The 23,006-nt window shown below is 31.6% G+C and overlaps 2 protein-coding genes across 2 annotated transcripts; both read right to left on the bottom strand.

Annotated features, from left to right (window-relative positions):
* Nucleotides 1–4,570: 4,570 nt before the first annotated feature.
* On the bottom strand, nt 4,571–10,761 carry LOC123697406. The gene is made up of 2 exons (XM_045643916.1): nt 10,650–10,761; nt 4,571–4,968 (listed from the first exon to the last, which is right to left on the bottom strand). The coding sequence occupies exons 1-2, from the start codon at nt 10,759–10,761 to the stop codon at nt 4,571–4,573; spliced, it is 510 nt and encodes a 169-aa protein (XP_045499872.1).
* A 4,689-nt stretch (nt 10,762–15,450) lies between these two features.
* On the bottom strand, nt 15,451–22,263 carry LOC123697399. The gene is made up of 3 exons (XM_045643902.1): nt 21,946–22,263; nt 17,650–17,795; nt 15,451–15,707 (listed from the first exon to the last, which is right to left on the bottom strand). The coding sequence occupies exons 2-3, from the start codon at nt 17,768–17,770 to the stop codon at nt 15,451–15,453; spliced, it is 378 nt and encodes a 125-aa protein (XP_045499858.1). The 5' UTR covers nt 17,771–17,795; nt 21,946–22,263.
* Between the last annotated feature and the right edge of the window lie 743 nt (nt 22,264–23,006).

Below are 23,006 nucleotides of genomic sequence, written 5' to 3'. Positions count from 1 at the left end.
CAATCGATAAAATTAACGTATTGTACGATCAGTTAAATTCACACACAATTAAAGTTAAAAAATGTAATTCTATTTAGAACTGAAACATGAACAATAAAAACTAAACAAAAATTACTTTTTCGGGCCACAACTTTAATTATTGAAATCCGTCCCTGTAAAGTCAAATGTGTCGTTACAACAGAATAGCTGAGTCGAGCTCAATTGAGCGGGAAAACTAAGCAATGCAATTCTTTAACTACGTGCGTTGTTTCTTCTGGAAATTGAACCAATGTTTTTCTTCTCTCAAGACTTTAAAGTAATTAAATGAAAATTGTAGCGACCGTGTAAGTGTTACACGTAGTAAATTGGCTTCATTTTTTTTTTATTATTTAGAACGACGCCGCGACGTTAATTCCTATTTTTATTAATTTATGAATTAATCTTGAATACTATATTGTTGGAAAATCATGTTGAATAGGGTATTAAAACAGATACCTATAGACAAATAAACAGACAAGAATAAATATAGCTTGTTATTAACAATAATTGTAAACGATATGATGCAAATGCTGGCTTCCTCGTTATTACGTAGGTAGATGATATCTCTCATTATAAGGAGATTTATGTTATAACTATTGTGTAAAATGTCTCTTTTATAATTTTAAAGATATTATTTACTGTACAATAAATAAAACAATATTTGTGTCATTGTGTGTGTTTGCTCCAAGAAATCTTCAAAATCGATAAACAAATTTTAACAGAACTGTCGCTATCTGATGGCAAATATTATAAGGTTTTTATTCTGTAAAGTGCTTATAAAAATAAGGTTTTCTTGTAAGATATTCTGACAACGCATCATACGTACGAAGACGCAGGTATCAGCTAGTTTTACAAAAATGATGAGTGTATGTTATGATATAACACATCCATACTAATATTATAAATGCGAAAGTAACTCTGTCTGTCTGTCTGTTACTCAATCACGCCTAAACTAGTGAACCAATTTTCATGAAATTTGGTATGGAGATATTTTGATACCCGAGAAAGGACATAGGCTACTTTTTACCCCTGGACATAGGATAGGTTTTATCCCGGAAATCCCACGGGAACGGGAATTATGCGGGTTTTTCTTTGACTGCGCGGGTGAAGCCGCGGGCGGATAGCTATTAATAATATATAACCTACTTTTGAATGCTTGATATTTACTTATAATGTAATGCTTCCGTAGTTTCAGTAATTATTATCTGTAGGTAATAATTATAAGGAATAAATATGTTATTTTTATCGTAAGAATCATTATTAGTTTTATTTTTTCTACCTAATAATATCAATGATGTAATAAATAAACCGTGTACTTACTGTATTTTTTTTAATAAATTGTAATTTAAGTAGTAAGTAATTAAGAAATAAAATTAAGTAGATCAAAATTGATAAAATGTGTTTACATTCAATTGTTTTTTAAGACAAGCGTACTCTTATGTAGAAATTTATTATTTTTTCTATTTGTCGTTAGTAATTAGAACTTAATCGTATTTTCTCTACTAGTTGGAGAGTTTATTAGTAAATTATTGAGTAACAGTCAAGGCATTTTTTTAATAAGTAGGTGAAAGTTCCGCAGACAAAGTCGCAGGCACAACTAGTATTTAAATGTTATTTCCCTTAACTTCACTTACACGGCATATATCATATAGTATATCAAACCGTCAGTAACTCCTTAACATACGTATAAACTTTTAATTGGATAGCCATTAGATAGAAAACGTAAACGCAAAGTATCGAGTTATGTACGAAATACAGGGTGTCTCAAAAGAAAGTTTATATTTTGTGGATGAATAAAAAAAAAGGAAGCGGTGTATTGAAAAAATGTTTATTAATTATTAAAGTGCATAATATAGGAATTTATTTCTTAAAAATAATATCGTCCAAATGCAGTCCATTGCGTTCACGGCACTCATTTAATCGAACACCAAAATTATTTATGACTGCTCGGCAGGTAGACACAGTGATGGCTGCCATTTCGTGTCGGATATTTTCTTTTAAATGCACTAGAGAAGTTGGTTTTTTGGCATACACTTTAGATTTAAGATACCCCCACAAGAAAAAGTCCATGGGAGTTAAATCAGGGCTGCGTGGAGGCCAATTTATATCACCTATCCTAGAGATCAATAATTTTCCCGGGAAAATTTCATGAATTCGAGGTAAAGACATATTGGATGTGTGTGTGATGTAGCTCCGTCTTGCTGCAACCATGTTCTCTGGTTATAGCCAGGAAAGTTTTGCAGTGCAGGCACTAAAAACTCGTCTACCATCGCTCTGAATTTACTGTAACTGCACGCCCCCTTTCGTCTTCGAAAAAGTAAGAGCCAATAATTCCTCGCTAACTGCTATTCTTGATAATTTCTTGTGGGGGTATCTTACATCTAAAGTGTATGCCAACAAACCAACTTCTCTAGAGCATTTAAAGAAAATATCCAGCACGAAATGGCAGCCATCACTGTGTCTACCTGCCGAGCTGTCATAAATACTGTAATTTTAGTGTTCGATTGAATGAGTGCCGTGAACGCAGTGGACTGCATTTGGACGATATTATTTTTAAGAAATAAATTCCTATATTATGCACTTTAATAATTAATAAACATTTTTTCAATACACCGCTTACTTTTTTTTTATTCATCCACAAAATATAAACTTTCTTTTGAGACACCCTGTATATTTTTAAGTGATATTTTTGGTTGGGTATATATCTAGTCGTTGAAGAAATGTTGTTTTAAATGAGTTAACAGATACTTATTTTAGTGTAATAATAGATGCATACATTATATTTTATCGTTAAGTAAAAGTAATGGAAGTAGAGTACTTTATAACCATAATATAATAATGTTAGGTTTATTGTATAAATAAAAAAAACTTGAGCGATGTCAAGGGACATCCGGATGGAACGAAGTGTTAAGTTAGAGAAAGACAGACAAAGAACCACGCGCACGCCGCACGGCTTACAACTCTAGCATCGTGTCGTGACAACTTTTCGTAAGAATTTTTTTCCGTCTAGCCCCCTTTCACAACGCGCGATAAGGAACTTCGTTCCAAAAATCTTTTAATAATATGTACCTACTTGTGTTAATGGTTCAATATGTTACATAATTTTCATTCGCAAATAAAATAAATTCGCAAATTCTTATGTAGAGTTTCCGCAATGTGAGCTTTTGGATTTGCTTCGACCCTGCCATTGCCTCTCTATATAAATAAATTTTAATTAGTATACTATAAACTATTAAATTTCTTATTTTTGAAACATTTTGAATTATTAATTTCAATGTTACAAATCTTATTATACTCTGATGAATAATTCTGAAATACCTATTTCTTTTTATTTTATTACATTATTTTCTTTATGGACTTAAAAACATGTTTGGTTTCAGTTCATTTCCCTAGTTCCACTTATTGTTATTTGTAATAAAATAAATACATTAATTAAATGTGATTTGGTACTTTTAAAAGTACCTTCAGTATTAACGTTTCACATTAGGACAATTTTATCATAATTATAATAATTGGGCTATAATTATTTTGAAACAATTTTTTTTCAATGAAAGTTTAGGCTGTTTTTTTATCGTGCCCTATAAAATGGACAATTTGACCTATGTAGAGCTACAGTTACGTCTAGTTAAGTATTTGAATATTATATTATAGTAAGTTTTAATTTGTGTAAAGTGTTTTAAGTTCATTAACATTATCTTCTGAAGAACCATTGGTGTTGAATTTTTTTGATTTACTTAGAACATCAAGTCTCAAGCAGTGGTTGATCTGCTCTATACTCTTTGGCATATATATTTTATTAGAATAATATAGAATATGTTCACATATTCAAAGTAGAAATGACATGAAACACTTGAGGTATGAAATAGGAGAAGAAAGTGTAATTATTATTATTATAGTGTTAACTGAATAGGAGGTAAAACCACGAGTCTTAAGTAGGTAGGTAAATATAATACAATTCTCAGAGGACTCTTCTATTTTAATACAGAATACCTAAGTTATAATCTTAATAAAGGCTGTCAAGTTGAATTAGATGAAACAATATTGAGGACCTTTCTGGATTAAATGAAAACATTTTGACTATCAAAACTAATTTTGCTCCTAATATTTTAAATTTTAATACACAAAAAAAACAAAAGCGTATCAGGGGTATAATAATTAAAACATACATTTTATATTAAACAATCTATAATAATTAATAATAAATTAAATAAATACATTATTATTTACAAGACTATTTACATAAATGGTTAATCTTAAAACTATACACGTAAATAACACATTTTCGCTAAACGACTTGCAACCACAATTGCTTATACATAATGCCAGGCGTTTCATTTTGTATGATGCATTATTTTTAAAAGATAACTAATCCAAAAGACAAATTCTGAAATCAAGCGTAAATAAAGAACATAATCAAATAAATAGTAGTAAGGAAGATATCCTAATTACTACATTAATACTATATGTATTTAAATTCGTGGCATAGATCAATCATATCAATTCAACTTCAATAAATAGTAATAAATTATTATATAACTACTTTTAAATACAATTAACTTTGTACAGAATAAGAACCATCAGCGTCGTACACTTTGCTCTTATGCGAATAACCCTTCCTCCCATAAACCGGTTGTTCATACGCTCCATAAGGCTCATTATATTCCGGACCGTATTGATCATTAGGACCGTAACTGTGGTCATGAACGTGATGTCCGTGACCGTAATGGTCATGATCATGATGGTCATGACCGTGATGGTCGTGACCATACGGATCATAATCATACACCGGACCGTGGTCATACTCGACGTAGTGTTCGTGCTTGTTTTCTTTCATATATTTTATCAACCATAAAACTATATGCCATGCTTTGTACACAATAACATAAAATATTGCTCCATATATAATCTTGAGGACGAACAACTTAGTTGCCGCGACGTAGAAGAAGTGAACTGAAACAGAGAACATAATATTAAAAATTTAATAAATAAAATTCGTTTTCTATGGATCTTTTAAGTGGTATTTTATGAAAGAGGAATAAATTTTCAACTGAGCAATCACGTCTCTTGGAAACTATATATTTTTCGGTTTTATACGAAACCATGCTATTTATAAACAGCGCGGCAATTCTCCTCTAATGCATTTCTTCAAGCTTTTAATGAAAACAATCCTAGCCTATCTCCAAACCACTGCAATGATCGTTAACAAAACTCACTTAGGATAATAATGGTCTTTTTAATCTTAATACATGTTATCTATGATATATAAAAGAGCTAGATACGTTACCCGCTCTCTATTTTGGCAAGAAAAAACTCAGGTAAGTGCCCGAGTTTCACTTAGTCACGCACCATTCAGCGTCGTGGCTGGACGTTCTTTTTGTATTTTAATCGGCAGTTGTTATTACGAAGTACATGAGTGAGACATGTATTATGTCTCGTGCGTGAGAGTGAAAGAGAGAACAACTGTATTGGTGATAATGCGTTAGTAAGTAGGTATGTATTAATTACGCTGTTTTTTAGTGCAATGATGTTGGCGTATGCCGCGTCTACTAGTATAATAGGTCATTGCATGTTATATTATTTCTACACCATATGGGTTATTACTTATTGGACCTATTTTACACGAAATTCGTGAATTATTACAATGAAACATAAAAAACATTACAAACGAAATTACATCTCATATTTTCATGTAAAAGTATGATGTCTGCTAAAAGTAAGCCTTTAGAACTTCCAGAAAGCATCTCATCATCATAAGGGTTTTAAAAGTTCAGCCACTTAATTCTTTCTTACACTTAAAAGTTTAAGCTTATTATTACGACGAAGCTTAAACTGTTTTATTAAAAACTAGCGAAGTTACGCAATGCTATGTAGATTGGAGGAAATTATTTTCAAAGTTTAGATTATTAAGAGCTAGATTAAAATATGATTATTAAGGAAAATAGTTAATTAAATGCGCTAATATGAAGTGCATTACGTTTTATGCTGTAACGATATGAACCATATGAACTAGTAAAACATATCCAAAGTAACTTATATGTATAAGTAAGCCTGACAGCTTCGTATAAATCCAAAGCTTTATGTATCCCCTTTCGTCTTCGTAAATCATACGAAAGTTATACGAATATCTTGATGTTTTTTAACCAAACCTACGACGGTTATTATTTCCCAAATACGTTCGTATGAATGGTCTTTTAAACTCTATATTTAATAAAAAATCCAACTAACCTAATACGACTGCCGATTGATATTATTCAAGATCACATCAAGAAATAGATGCGACTGTGGTTTATCGTGTAATGGATAATCGTTCTTCTGTGTCCAATTATTGGGCACGTATTTGAATACCGCCAGGGACCAGGCCATGATAACCATGGCTTTAATTGCTGCTATAAGAAACGCGATTCCCAGGAAAATCTTGTATAAGCCCACCTTAACAGCCAGGAGGATTGCTAGGTTGGCTGCAACAGACAATTGATTGCATTTGAATAAGCCATTTAAAAAGGAAGAAAGGAAATAGTACGAGAGCTGGAGAAGGAAATTAAAATCTGTTTTAAGTTTTAACAATTCCTGCAGTCGTAACTATTTGTTAATGTTTCTGTTGCAATTTCCTATGAAATATTGAGCTTAGGTTCAAAATATAATATATCTATGGAATTGGCAATTTGATTTTATGCGATTAACATTTTAGTTTTGATGTAGATGTCAATAATCAAGAATAATTGATGTGGTAGAGATTCCTATCTTTTGATATCGAAACTAATAGTTAAGGTAGATAATTAGAAAGGAAGATATAAGTTATCCCGTTAGTCATATAAGAGTCCTATCTACAAATGGTAAGGTCTACAAATGGTAATCTTTGAATATAATTATAAGAACAAAACAAAACAGCCTAAATTAAAAACTTCACATCAACGATATCGTATAAATTGTAATTCGAAAACCAGACAGCAGATTTTGAACTACACAAGACAAACTTACCAATAAAAGAGCGCAGATAGTTTTAAAATTAATCTCGGTTTCAATGCTAAATTATACGATGGATCTTAACAAAGTAGCAAGGAGAACTTCGAGACCTGTAGAAATCAAGTTGAACAAAAAAGCATCAAGTATTGTTGAATATCCAATTATAAACTCTCTTTAGTTGTTATTGATACCAATGGAGTTTTATTTGTTTCTATAAATGTACTAAGTAGTTCGCGAAGCATATTGAAGATTTATTTGAATAGTTTTCAGGAATTTATTTTAGATGGCGTAGAGCGATTTGCTCGTATGAAATGTAAATGAAAATGAATATAATAATGAAGGTGTTTATAATATGTTATAGTGTTTGATAATAGTGTTTGATTATGAAATACAAAGGGTTATTTTTGCCACTTATTAAACAAACAAAGTCACTTCATGCAGATTTGAAGAAAGAAGAAAGAAAACTTGTATTAATTTTTAATTTTAACTTAGACATAAGCGAAACAAAACATATCCAGAAGTTGTGAATATGAAGTCTTTAAAACTTTTCATAAGAGTTTTAAAATGTGTCTCTTGTGTCTACTTCTAATACTGATGATGTTTAAATTTCCATATAAAAAAATAAAAAAGTCCTAACCAACATAATTGCGATACCTACAAATACGATACCGATCAAAAAACAGCTACTTACCGAGTTTCGTAACCAGCCTTAGTCGCATTGTTATTACAGTCGTACCGTGATTGTTGTATTTATTGTTTATTCCTTGTCTATTCTATATGGTAATTCATAATATACGTATAATTGTGTTATTATAATATTACATTTAAATAATTATTATTATTAATTCCTCTGTACTCTATTAATTAGTAGATATATTTATATATTATACAATATATTTAAGTAAGGTGCCCCGGGGCTAAAGCAACTACGGGGCTATTGTAACTAAATTAAATATCTCCGCTAATTATTGGATTTTAAATATAACGCCATCTAAGATCTTTGAGCAAACCAAATTGTTACATGAAAATAATAGGTGGCAGCGCTGCAGCTAAAAATGATGGTAAAACAGGTTGATCTGTCAAACCACTATTTTGAAGCAATTTTTTACGAACGCACGTGGTGACACTAATTTATTAAAAAATTGTTTTAGAGTGTTTTATTGCTGGTGTTTCAAGTGGAAGTACATTGTTGACAACCGTAAGTAGCTATTAATATATTTTGCATAAGGATTCGTTAAAGCTACAACAAGATATGTGTTTAGAACTTACATTTTCCCTGATAATAACACAAACTGGGGTAATTGTAACTTTGAGGTTAGTTGCATTTCCCCCGTGTCGGTTTGTATGAAACCATGAAACAATAGTGATGTGCCATGTCGATGTTTTATTTCTGCGAAAAAATTTTTTTATTGATATTGTGTACATTTACTTTCGTTTTGTTTAAGTATTTTTATTTTGTATGTTTTATTAGTATTTTTAGTTTGTCATATTCCTGTGCGAGTCCTAATAAATACTTTTAAGTACTTTCTTTCTGGTTCTTTTATCTTCAATATTTTTAAAGGTGTATTTTTAACTGTATGTTAAGTACCTATGCTTTCACAACTTAACTGCTGCACTGATCTTTGTTTTAGATGGTCCGGAATTATAAACGAAAAACTGAAATAAAATATTCCAGGACAATTTGTTAAAAGCATTGGAAGATGTTAGAAACAATAAATTAAACACCTATCAAGCGGCTGACGTCTACGGAATTCCGAGATCTACTTTAGTTCACCGATTACGCGGATCACGAGGAGTGAAAAAATCATGTCGCGGTAGGCCTACTGTTTTCACCAAAGACACGGAAACAAAAATAGCCGGCTATATCCACGTAATGGAAAAAACTGGTTTTCCTTTAACGGTGCAAGAAGTCAAAGTTTTGATATCCGAATACATCAAAAGAAATGGTTTTATTACGCCGTTTAAAAATGACATCCCTGGTGATGATATTTATAAGATGTCACTGTCAGAGTTACTCAAAAATATACCATCAACGCGAAGACCGACATCCGCGCGGACGGAGTCGCGGGCGGAAGCTAGTACTTAATATTAACTAAAATGTTACTTAATTTTCTAGGAACAAGAAATTCTTATGTTATGTGTGATTTTTTACTTTGATCTTTCCTATTAAAACACTGTGCCATATATTCTGCTTTTATTTTATTTTCCTCGTATCAAACATTCAATAAAATTCGTTATCGACTAAATTTAAAGTAAATTCACAACACTAACTATTAACGAAATAGTTGCAATTGCCCCTGAAGTGAGGAAATATTTATTTCACTCCGAACTGAGCTTAGATACGTGAACTTAAGTTTCAAATTCGCCTACGTTATCACATTGCGTTGAAAAACTCGGTTTTATAATAAGTTTTAGACCTACAGATACAATGCGAATTGTCATTAGTTGCATTTGCAACTTTTTCTATCACTAGAAAAACTCGTTTCATTATTTCGATTCCTTAAGAACTTTCTTTTTAGAACTAGGTTCTATGTATTATTAATGAAATTGTTAATCGTGTAGATAAATCAAATTAAGAAAATTTACAGTAAAAATTAAACTGTGCAAAATCAAAGTTGGAACCTTATTTTTTCTAGTTACATTTGCCCCGGGGCACCTTACACAAAAATTATAGTATTCTGTATTTTATTTAAGTATTATTGATTCACATCTTTTGACTGGCACTCCAACAAGGGACTACTGAAAATCAGCGCTTCACAACATAACGTGTAGCACAATGCTGAGTAGCTACCCTTTTTGGCACCACACTGATCAGCCGTAAGTACCTACCTTTTTAATGTTTTTTCTTTTTGATTTTTCGTTTATTTTTGTTATTATTTTTTTTTCTGTTTGTATTATGTGGTGCTTAATAAACATTCTTATTCTTATTCTGTTAAGAAATTTTCTCAAACTTTTACATGATATACTTAGTCCTATTTTGCGGAACAGCATATTTTTATATAAAATTTTCCTACATTTTATATTTCCAGTCAATACCGCATTACCATGCATAGCATTTGAATACCATATAGATTTTTCAAATACTACTCGACTTAGTGAAATCCAACAGACTCCTTCCAAGATCTGTTTAAAATGTTTCTCAATTCAGTTCGTTCCTGTAACCCCTTTGCATCTTATAGTTATGGTTTGAATAATATTCGTAGAATGATTCAATGAATTTTATGGAATTAACACTTTTCTGAAAGAATATTGGCGAGAAATACCTAAATGTTAATCAACGATAATGTCTATCAACGATCTTTCAATAAATCTGTCATTAATGAGGACGGAAATAGATTTATAGTAGAAAGCCTTCATCTTAAATCCTTTATCCTAATCCTTGTTATCCTTAGGTACTTATACATTATTGTATTATTAGCGAGAAAAAGTGTGTGTTGCGTGGTGTTGTTTAGATTTATTTCACGTCACATTAGAAATATTTTATAGTACTTTTTTATGTCTGGAGATAGTTAAAAGCCTATAGTTAGTACAGGCTTTTTACCTCGGAGAAAACTTAGGGAATTTCGTGAATTGAGGATTTTATAATTTATTAAACACTATTAAAAGGCTTCCAAAATGAATACATTTTCATAATAAACTAAAAGAAAAACAAGTTCAAAAATACTTACTCAGTAGAGCATATTTTCCCTTGCCTCTCGCTTCTGAAATATCTTTTTCTTTAATTTCATATCCGTTTGTGAAACACAGCGTAACAGCTAGAATTAACATAATCAACCTCATTTTGGCGGTAAAATATGTCCAGTGTCGACACAATTCTTATAACTTTTTTAATATACCACAAATATAATTTGTGATGTTTTTCTTTCTTTATCCGGTTAGCACTTTCAGTAGATTATTTTCATTACTTATACTGGCCAATTTTATAACCACAATACAAGAAAAAAAGAACAATCGTTTGTGGCGGTTCTTTTATTTAAAACTCAATGACATTGACACAAGAAACTCTTTCAGTATTTTTTTTTTAATTTGTCACTGGCTGAAACGTATCACTATTTTTTTAATCACAGATATTCCATGAATTTTTTTTCACAGTTCTCATCCAGTCGTAATAGCTTTAACATAACAAATGTCAAAGTCGAGTGTGCCTCGAGATATGAAGATTTCCTTCTAAAGAGTTACATAGGTGATAACGAAGTGATAATTATTGTAAAAGTAGAGAGTGCTCTTATGCAATGTAAATTAGAATTTCACGATGATTCGACGCACATTTATTTTCATGAAATTTCACTTATTTTTTTGTTAAACAATTTTTAGCACTTACGCAATATTTAGATGTTCTCTAGAGTTACATCATTATGTTTGAAGTAGGATCTTGGAAAAGTGCTTCCGGCCCAATATTTTTCAGTGGATGATATATAATATTATTTATTTTTAATTTCTATTGGCAATAAACCATACAACATCCATCTCTATTCTGATTAGCACCAAAATAAAAATGTTTATACGGAAAAAGACAATAAAAATAAACGTAAGGGGGTAAAATCGTTGCAGGGAATTTGTACAAACTTTAACATTTAAAAGTAAGGTCGAGTCGCTGGCTTCTGAAAAGGAGAAAATTTCCAGATTTCTCCAGTAAAGTTTGTTTAAAAAGAATTCAGTACAGTTCGCTTTGGACATTAATTGTGAAAGTTCGTATTAAACTACGTAAGGTTTTTTTTAAATTACCTCAAGTATTCGAGTATTTTCTGTTGATCTTCAATTAAGCGTATCTCATAGAGGGTCGCAAGTTCATAACCTTCATATGCCTTAGCTGTTAATGAACAAATATTTATAAAACGAGACACAATTAGGTACTTGAAATACGGATAAAATATGAGCTTAATGTAAATTAATTTTCGCTCGTATATTTAATACCTTTTAGCTTAATTATATTGATATGAAAATATGATTTACTTGATATAAATGATCTATGAGTTTATAATTAAGATTTGGTTATTCAACTTTCTTGGTCCTTACAAACTCAAAGTCGAATATTTATTCATTTAACTACTTAAACTTATTTAGTGAAAAATTAGCTCACAACACGTCGTGGTCACAGTAAAAGAACCACAACGCGAAATTCATGTTTTGGCTGTAATGAAACATGAAAATACTTAAATAGTGACCACACTTGTCGTGACCAACATGCTGTTCATGCTCTTAAAAATTCCTTAATAAAAATTATGGCATCGCGTGCGCTGCGGAATCTATTCCTTGAAGTATGAGAATGGTTCTAATGAAAAAAAACGTAAACATGTTGGTACCACGGGCGAAGCCGGGGCGGACCGCTAGTATAATTAACAATATATTTTTCGGTTTGCTATAACATGACGCGGACGGACTAGACTTTATTATTTGAAACAGTTTTAAATTGTCAAACAGAACTTAAAGGTTTCTATTTTATTTCGTTTTTTTTTTGTGTAAAAACAAGTCAGCGACGGTTTATGTTTAAGTTCGGTCGGTTCATATAAAATAGAGTTAAATTCTGAAGAGAATAAGAAAGTTTTAAGTCAAAAACCATTACATTGAGTTTTGAAATTCATTCTATTAGCTTTTCCTGAATAACAAAAGCTATCTATTTGTTTCGGGTAAAAATGAGAGGAATATATTAATTATCGATGTTTTATGTTAATCGTCAAATATTTCTTAAAAACACTAGAATTTCGGCGTTTTGAATCGTCATAAGTATTATTATAACAATTATGCACCTTTTATAATCGGATCCGAGAGCAATCATCGTTAAACTTAACAAGAATGAGTCATTCGCGTTTATGTGTTTTGCGATACAGCTCTAGTGATGTTCATATATTGTTATCGATAGTTCACTTTAAAATCAAATAAATAAAAACAAACTCAAGTATGTGACAAAAGTGTATGTTTTAATTAAGTTTCATTTCCAATTTGACCTTTATACTTATTATAATAATTCCAATTACAAAATAATATAATAATTTTTATCGTTTCCAACAGAAATTGGTCTCTTTTTTACCGAAAGTCAAAAGTGGATAGGTTAGTTACCATCCGGTATTTGATTTTCTACAGCAATTTTACATGTACAAATCTGGTCAGGAATTTCACAACGGAACGTACACTGTGTATTTATTTAGTTATTGTGAACTAGCAATACAGCGCAGTTTTACTCGGTTTATATTCGGTTAAAAGCTTTAGTTCCATGAAACAAAACACCGCATCGAAATTCTTCAAAATAAATAAAGTTTTCCATCAACATTGAAAAATGAATGCACAAAAAATAGAATATTCTGAATATACGACGATTCCATTCGTTCGTATTGAGTTAAAATAGTTTCTAACGTTAATTAAATGAAATTTAAGTATTAATTATGAGTTTGTATGGTACTTAGCTGAGAGGAGGGACGAAAGTTTCAGTTCGCTTGAAACGAGAAACTGTACTCTGAAAGTTTTTTCATCATATTACATTTCTGAATATATGCATATTAATTAATTATTATTTTAAGAAATATATTTATTTAACTTACTGAATATACTGCAAAAATACTCTGATTTAAAAGCACTGTAGTCTGTAATGATTATAAAAAAATCTTACTATGCCTATATCACAAATCTCATTAACTAGCTAGGAGCTAAAGCTAGGAGGCCAGGGAGGAGAGCCGAGGGATATAGATAGACTACTTTTTAAACCATCTTATTCCCTTAGGAAGAACTATAATAATTATGGTTCGTATTTCATAAATTCAGATAGATATTATTTATCGGTTTTGACCATTTGGATAATATCGCGGATAACAGCTAGTACCTAACTATAAATTACTAAATATTTTTTATCGATAAATATTTGTTCCGTACACCTCCCTATCCCTATCGTTAACGCTATAGCTTAATCGATTTGATAGCGAATGAAATAGTTGTAATAGAGTTGTGATTATTGCTATTAATATCGACACCCAATAATATCCTTCACCTTTTTACACAACTGTTCAAAAGAGGAGTAATGTTTTTACTTGCTGTATGTAGGTAGGTATATTATGTGTGTATTTATTTTTCTTATTATTATATAGAGTTGAATTAATAGAAAATTACTTACTGAAATGTTAGTTGTGTCTTTTGTTTCGTTATAGATAACACAATATAGATAACCTTTAATATAATTACTAGTCGTGCCCCGCGATTTCACCTGCATTGCTCCGCTCCTGTTGGTCTTAGGGTCATGATATATAGTCTATATATATAACCTTCCTCAATAAATGGGCTATCTAACACCAAAATAATTTTTCAAATCGGACCAGTAGTTCCTGAGATAAGCGCATTCAAACAAACAAACTCTTCAGCTTTATAATATTGGTATAGAATATTAAGTGAAGTCCCGTGTCTCCAAGTGGGGTAAGGGGCAGATGCATTATCCATACATCTGTTTCACTGATCTATTTTCTTCAAGTGATCAAGTGATCAGTCTTCTGTGTCCTGCCAGACCGAGACATTTTTTTTTTCTCCGTCTCCACCGGAAATCGAACCCAGGACCACTCGGTTCTACGCTCACGCGTCAACCACTGTACCAAGGAGGCGGTCGGTATAGAATATAGATGTTTCTTAATTCAAAAAAATACATAATAATATGTTCCATCTATCTATCTTAAATAACAATTTAATCAAAACCATTCAGTGATTGTGGCGTGAAAATATATTAGTCAGAGAATTGCTCCCGAACTAATATTATTAGTACTTTGAATACAAAGGAAAACATAACAAAGGAACATCCACGGTAGCTTAAAGCAAAGCTGTTTGTATTCAGTTAGTAAAAGCTTAGGTTCATCTTAACTAAGTTACATAAACTTAAGGTCTGATTACTTGGAAATATTTGTGCATAAACTATCTATGTATATTGATTCCAATAACTCATATAACACACACAGCTTTCTGTTTATCGTATGTGGAAGTATACTGTATTCAATCATTTATGTTTTTAAGTCAAGAAGAAGGCTAGAGCCTAACATCCGTGACTGTTAGCCCTGTTTTGACGGACTTTCACTAACATAATTATATTTTTGACGTGACAACATCTTATAATTCGATAGAGCCGCCTGCACGCACGAAAAAATATGACTCATGCGGCGTTACCTCGCTCTGAGGCGTTCCATGTAAGGCTTGAAGTGCGAGCGAGAGCGCGGAACGAACAACAAAGAAGCACAATCGGACGTTGTCACGTTCAACTATCGTCAGTAAAACGACTTTACAGACAACCAATTTTTTAGATAACAATAATTACAAACGTTTAACTAGAAAAACTAACTCTATTTCGATACCCAAGGAAAGTTTTACGGCGCGAGTTTTTTACATTTGATTTTAAACAATTTTTTTAAATATTGATTGTAAAGGATGAACCCAACTCAAGCGCAAACAAAAACAAAGTCTTCAGTCCCAGTACACTTCAAATAAAACAACTCATCCAATAAATTATTTATTCTTACTCAACAGCCAATCAAAAGAGCCTAAATCGTTGCCATATTCCTTCAACGGTTCTTCTGGAGGACCATAGCTGTAACCAACCGTGTCATATTGTGCATACACTGGTGCTGGTCTTTCTTTCTTCATGTAATGCTGGAGGAAGATGCCGGCTATGGCGAAGAGTTTCTGGAACAACGTCATCATCAGGAACACGGAGACTGCCTTGAAGATCGCCACTTTGGAGAGTAAGAAGAGCAGGATCATACCTGTAAGAGAATTGGTGATTTGACCTTTAATATTTAATTTTTTTATTGCTTCAACTTTCAAGCTGTCATAGAACATTTAGAGATTGGATAGAGTGTAAGAATGTTAAATACTAGAGTTGTATGACGTTATTTATGTACCTACTAGCGGTCGCCCCGGCTTCGCCCGTGGTACATATTTCGCAATAAAAGATAGCCTATATCCTTTCTCGGGTATCAAAATATCTCCATACCAAATTTCATGCAAATTGGTTCAGTAGTTTAGGCGTGATTGAGTAACAGACAGACAGAGTTACTTTCGCATTTATAATATTAGTATGGATGCTAATTGAAACCTATTAATTCAATTTTTATTCCTTTCTCTGCCTCTTTTTTTGTATATTTCAAATTCCTGGAAGATGTTACTTTGCAGCTGGAATAAGCTAAATTTGCTATATCTTTCTAAAGATTTTTTAAACGTACGGTCTACGTATTTTATATCTATTAATGGGCCAATAAATAAAAAAGACGTGTGGCACTCGGGGACTGCCGCGGTAAAGCTATTGCATAGCATGCCTTCAAGCCACACCTCCGAGCCCGTCGGAGTGGGGAGCGTGAGATTTTTTCGTTACGGAATTCCTCGATTCGGTCCCCGCGCTCAAGGCCCGCGATAGAAGCTATGCAATAGCTTAATAAAATATCCCAGTATCCTATATTCTACCACGTTAATACAAACATTTGCTCTAAATCTAACTTAATATTAAGTATACCAAAACTATTCCCATAAAACATTTCGCAAATCCGCTCAAAATCTCGGGGTTTATATTATAATGATTTTTCTGTCCCTTACATTAGGTATCCTTTCAAAATGATAAATTACTTCCTCGAATCCTATTTTAGGAAACCCTTCTTGACAAATTCATAATATGTAGGCACATATGACAAATTACAGGAGTATTGGAATAGATTTTCCTTCTGATTGATTTCAGTCTACATATTTTTAAAGACTTTATTAAAGTAGAATTAACCACACAGAAGAAATAACTTCTTAACATTACAATATTTTTATATTTAAGTTTTAAATATACTATACGCGCTCCGCGGTTTCACTCGCGTGTCCTCTCCTTTTAGTTTTAGCCCTTTAGTTTCTGTGATCTGTGGTTTTAGCCTTCCTCGATGAATGGGCTATCCAACACCGAAAGAATTTAACAAATCGGACCAGTACTTCCTGAGATTAGCGCGTTAACACAAACAAACAAACTCTTCAGCTTTATAATAATAGGAAAAACAAACTGAAATGTTTGTTTGTGTCATAAAATACAGCACATGCTGTAAAAAATAGTAAAAGTATATGTACTTACTAGGAAAAAATCCTACACAATGATTAAGCGGGAATCAGCTAGTATTCAAATTAAGTATTTCCATAACAAATTCTCACAAACATATACTTAGCTACAAAAAGCTTTCTTGAAATGATGATAATTAAAAATTCATTTCAAAGTAGGTATTTAAATAATTTCAGCGCACCAAGAAACAAATATACTGGCGGTAATAAATCTTAAACATCTACGTTTCCTGTTATTTTGCTCAACGTTATTACATTTAATTAATAACAACCTGATATTTCCGAGAATAAAGTGGAAAAACTATCATATTACAAACTATACCACACGCTTCAGTTTTAATAAAATAAGTTATTGAAAGAACTTACTATGTACTCTTCCAACTTGAATTATACAAAGATTTTCAATTAAATTTTTACAGTTCTTTATATTATAGTACAATGTAGAATAATTTACCTAAAAAATTAAATGATTTGCTGCTGAAATGCGATAAATAGTAAAATACACAACAACTCTGTACTTTTGTCTGTGTGTTAAATTTACTTCTGTGTGTTTTAGGTGTTTTTTTATTTTTTATTATTTATATTACTAAGTCTTAACAAAAAGGGTCATGCAGTACGTACCTATAAATTTCGCAGGACTTTTCTTCTTCTTAGCTCTTCCATCTTCAAAAAGCAAATCAGCGTCTTCCAAACAATAACAGCTCGCCACAAAAACAAGCAGAATCAATCCCGCCTTTATCATTTCGCGCCTTAATTTTTCAATTTAAGAACGCGACTAAAGTCAAATCACCAATCAACATTTAGTTGATACGTGTTATATTCAAGACCAAATATAAAAAATAAAATATATGTAAAACTTGATGATATTTTCGATTATCCTGATTGATCAAAAACATAAAATATTGAAATTGACTCGATAGAAATAATTCACGAAGTTACCTCTAAATTTCACACTTTGACGTTTTTTACTTGACATGGTTATGCCTATTATGTTATTTTTTTCATAAACAATTATATTGAAACATTTGTGAGAACTTTGTTATACCACTTTTGTCTAATTACTTTTAGTTTTGATTTAATCACGATAAAACACTTTTGGCGCTTACTATATTTTTAATTACGCAAGAAATCATCTTGCATCGCACGTTCTAGGAGCTTCAAACATAATTCTATTTCATACATCAGACGCTATCGCTCCGTTGAGACGAGTAGACCATGCTTAAATTGCTGTGCCGCGCGCCGATTTTTTAATAATATTGTTTCAATATTGTTTTTTTGAAAATGGTAAACAACAAAAGAACATTGAAACTTCAGAAACGAGAACTAAAAGAGATTCATATTTAAATGATATCTAACTAATTTTCGAAGATAAGTATAGTATTGTAATCATATTAATAAATACCTAATTATTATTTATAATAAATAATAATAATTATTATTTATTAATATGTATTAATAAAAAAATACGACTTTCGATTCATTTCAGAAACTTTATGCAGGTGAGTTTAGATATTACATAAATATGTAATATCTAATCACACTCACACGAATTTATGCAAATGCATAAATTCGTTTCCGTGGGCTGAGTATTGACGCGACGATCTTAGGTATACAAACATATATATAGGTATATATTATATGGATACAAATATTTCATTCATAGTGTTACATCAATAAAATCAAGAAAGATTTATATGTACTTACCTAGTATATTTTTTTATTTATTACTTATTACCATTACTACTATGATTACCTACTACCTATTTGTAGATTCCTATGGTTGTTCCAGTAAATAACGTAAATAGGTTGTGAATAGTAGATATATATAATATAATATATTCACAATCTGTATTATAATAATCACTGGTGCAGTGAACTCCCATAAATAATTATAATCCATACTATAATATTATAAATGCGATAGTAACTCTGTCTGTCTGTCTGTTACTCAATCACGCCTAAACTACTGAACCAATTTGCATGAAATTTGGTATGGAGATATTTTGATACCCGAGAAAGGACATAGGCTACCTTTTATTGCGAAATACATATGTACCACGGGCAAAGCCGGGGCGGACCTCTAGTAAATTATAAAGTTATACCTGCTCATTATTTGAAATCTATCGTAAAATTAAATAAAATAAGTAACTTTACTCGTCTAAATATTTGTATATATAAAAATGAAACCCGTTTCGCGTTTTCACGGTATCACGTGTGAACGGCTGAACCGATTTCGATAATTCTTTTTTTATTGTATCCCTTGAAGGATGAAGGATGGTTCTCATGTAGAGAAAACGTAAATATGTACGGGCGAAGCCGGGGCGGACCGCTAGTTACAAATAAAATACATATATCATTCATAAGTAACACGCGAAACGGAGCGCTCTCGATTGCGCTCATATGAAACAACATTCAGTACAATGCCTACATACGAAATCCAATAAGAGAAATTTCGCGACAGTCCTGCGCGTGAATCAAAAGATGGAATATCCATTTTTGGAGCGCCGGTTTCAAGCGACGACCGACGGTGATAGCAGCAATTGCGCGCGACGCGACGGCGACCTTGCCTCCTATATTATAAACAAACACTATGAATAGGGTTGCCAACTTTTTTTACAAGAAATAAAGTACGTATATTCATTATTCAGGTCTCTCTCTCTCTCTTGTCGGTCCCTCATGTCTGAGGATCGTGGTCAGCATCAGGGTTGCATCTGGAGCGGATGATTTGCCTCCACCGGTCTCTGTCCATGGCGTCTCTTACGACCGTGTAAAAAAAAATATTAAACAGTATTTATTGTAGTGTGTGCCCTCTGACTAAATAAAAAAAAATTGTGAGCGTCTAAATGTAACACATTATATCTGTCTATATTATGTGTCTGCACTTTGATGCTGAAAACAGTCTTTTGTATAAATACTTTTTATTTGTTAAACAGTAAAAAGTATAATTTAGTGAAAAACAGTAGAATACTGTTTGGCAACCCTAAGTATGAATACACTCGCGAATGCAAATTCGGGGATTTTCTAATTTTGCTAAATTTTTGCGTTTGTAGTAGTGTATGGTCAGCAAATAAAAAAAAACAACATTTTATTTTTAGTTTTTATTATATATACAGGGTTACTTGTAAAACACCAGCAACCTCGCAGGACAAGATACCTTACATCATAAGTAACAACATTAATAATTGTTCTACGACTTTTGATATTTTGTTAGATTTTATTTTCATAAAAAAATAAATGTTCATTTCATTTTCCGTTTGAATATTATAAACTCTACGCGCATCACAAAAATTACGTAAACAAGAAGCGAACGGGAGGGGAAAGGGGGCGTCGCGTCGCGGTTGTCCTTTCGATGATGAGTAGAACATAGACTTACAAACGTTAGGAGAGTACAATAAAAGCTTAAAAAATCATTTAAAAATAATTTATATCGTTATGCCAACAGCCAAAAGTCGTAGAACAAATGTTACTTATGATGTTAGCTATCTTGTCCTGCGAGGTTGCCGGTGTTTTACAAATAACCCTGTATATGGGATTTTAAATTAAACTATATGTGTTTCTCCTCTGAAAAAGATGAAACTTTATTTTAATATTTGCACATTTAACATACGTATAACTTTTACATTAACAATTAACAATATAAAGTTACAACACTTACACACAAATTAAACACTTCAACAAATATTATAACAATAATAACAAATAATAACAACAATCAACAAATACAAAATTTAACAATTACGTAATAATTATAACTTTTGAATGAAATGTGTGCTTTATGTTCTAACGGTACCAAGCGACTCACGGACTGCACGTGGTACCTGCGGACAGCGTAAACTGGTTTATATGGTTTATTCTGGTTTTGTGCGTGTTTCCACTTTCAACTATCAAGTGACGATTTATTTATTTGTTTTGTTTCGCAATTATTATGGTCAAATATTAATAACGAAACAAATTATTATGGACACGATATTTTATTGTTTCACGGTAGTCGTTTTGTCGTTTGCTCAAGAACGTGAAATTGAATGATAATTATTTTTTTTTTATAAAGTCAAAACCATTTTCTTTCAAATAAAAACTTGTTTTTATTGAAAACAAAAATCAGAGTGTTGCTAGGAATAAGTATAAAATTAAATAGTAATGTAAGGATATCGAAACATTTTTGTATAGGCCTGAACGTTATAGTGGAAACGCGCTCTAAGATCTAAGTAATATACACACCACTAGATATGCAAATATTTCTCCAAGCTAATTTACCTTGTACTAATATTATACTAATATTGTAAATGTGAAAGTAACTCTCAATCACGCCTACTGAACCAATTTACATAAAATTTGGTATAGAGATATTTTGATACCCGAGAATGGACATAGGATAGGTGTTATCCCGGAAATCCCACGGGAACGGGAATTATGCGGGTTTTTCTTTGACTGCGCGGGCGATGCCGCGGGCGGAAAGCTAGTATATAATAAATATAATATAAAGTATAAACACAACAATTTAACATTCATTCAAATCATACAAACAAACAGACATAAACAAACAGACAGAATTTTTTACGGATTCGTGCTCTATACTGTTTCCCTAATATCGTTTTTTTGAATATATTACATACGTATACACTTTTTTTACTGTTTTATTATATACGTATAGATTATCATCAATAATTATAAATAAAAATTAAAAAATAATAATAAATTATCATATTACATAATTTGCCATGATTTCAACTTCACTGTATACTAACTACCGAAAATACGCGTTGAACGCGCGAAGAATATTGTGTTTAATTTAGCGTCCGATGAACTTTACGTAAGTACGGTGAGCCGTGTATGATGGAAGAATGATTGCGCGCGGCATGGCGCGCTAGGGCGGGGCCCATAACTTTAGAAATTCTCTGGCTTTATGCCCACTCTTAAAAACAGAACAATACAATCTGCGACTCGAATTTATTATCTGTTTCACTTGTCAAAAAGAATGCAACGTTAACTTTTCTCGAACGTTCGCACGAATGACTTTTTGTGTTCTATTTCAAATTCAGACAGTTCAAATACGTTCGAATTTGTTTCAAAAATTGTGTTTTATTTTTCTTATTTGCCAGGATCGCAGATCTCGACGGGTCAAGCACCGTGGTATAAGTAAGGCCAAGTCCACACGTACCTTTGAATTTGTTATACTGTTACGAGGAAAGTTTCATTGTTTTCAGCACTTAAACAAATGTCTTTTCACTGTGACAAATGAATTTCTTTGGAAGCGATTGGAGCGCTTTTGTCCACGCACACGTTCCATACACGGTATTTAAATTTTACGGTTTTAAAAATTTCACCTGTTGGCAAGGAAAGTGTTTAACATACTAAAGATGTTGACGGTAATTTACATTTTAAATGGAGTAAATTTCGATACACTAGAATTTCAAACAGCATTGAAACATTATTTTGTAAACTTGAAATTAGCGGTCAACGTTCCTTTTTCTTAATTTGCTCATTTATTCGAATTTAGGTAATACGATTTTACGTGGAAATATAATATAATATTTCTTCAATTTTAAAAACCTTTGTCAGTTTCTTTCTGGATAAAATTGATCTTCGTCCGAGCATTTCAATTCGTTTTTCCTCAAATCGAAAACGCTGACTTGTACTTTAAAGCTTCCAAATTCCGTGATTAGCAAATTCCATTCAAACGTTGAAAATATGAAGAAACGAAGATTTTATTTAACACCATAGTTATAAAATTGAAAAATAATAAAAAAAATCTCCTTGTAAATATTGTAATCTAAAAAATACAATTTAACCTCTTGTAATGAAGTTGATAAAAAAAATTAAAATTAAACAGTCGCAGTTAAATTTTACTAAGAAACAAATCATCATTTATAGCAAAAGCAATGCGACAAAGCCAGTTTAGTTCGTTACAGTCCCGGAAATCGCAGGAAAAGGCTGGGATAGCCAGGTAATCCGGTTTTCTCTTCCGATGTAAGATGTAA

Source organism: Colias croceus, chromosome 1, assembly GCF_905220415.1.
Source record: "Colias croceus chromosome 1, ilColCroc2.1".
In the NCBI taxonomy this organism is placed as follows: Eukaryota; Metazoa; Arthropoda; class Insecta; order Lepidoptera; family Pieridae; genus Colias; species Colias croceus.
Note: the sequence above shows the minus strand (reverse complement) of the source record. Positions and strands in the feature narration are given on the sequence as shown.

Bases quoted from the DNA above. Each gene is read 5' to 3' on its own strand.
- LOC123697406 (XM_045643916.1), bottom strand. From the start codon at position 10,761: ATGAGGTTGATTATGTTAATTCTAGCTGTTACGCTGTGTTTCACAAAC. The intron at 4,969-10,649 runs GTAAGTATTTTT...TCTCTGTTTCAG, and splicing joins GGGAAAATATGCTCTACTGA to TTCACTTCTTCTACGTCGCG.
- LOC123697399 (XM_045643902.1), bottom strand. From the start codon at position 17,770: ATGATAAAGGCGGGATTGATTCTGCTTGTTTTTGTGGCGAGCTGTTAT. The intron at 15,708-17,649 runs GTACGTACTGCA...ATTCTCTTACAG, and splicing joins AAGTCCTGCGAAATTTATAG to GTATGATCCTGCTCTTCTTA.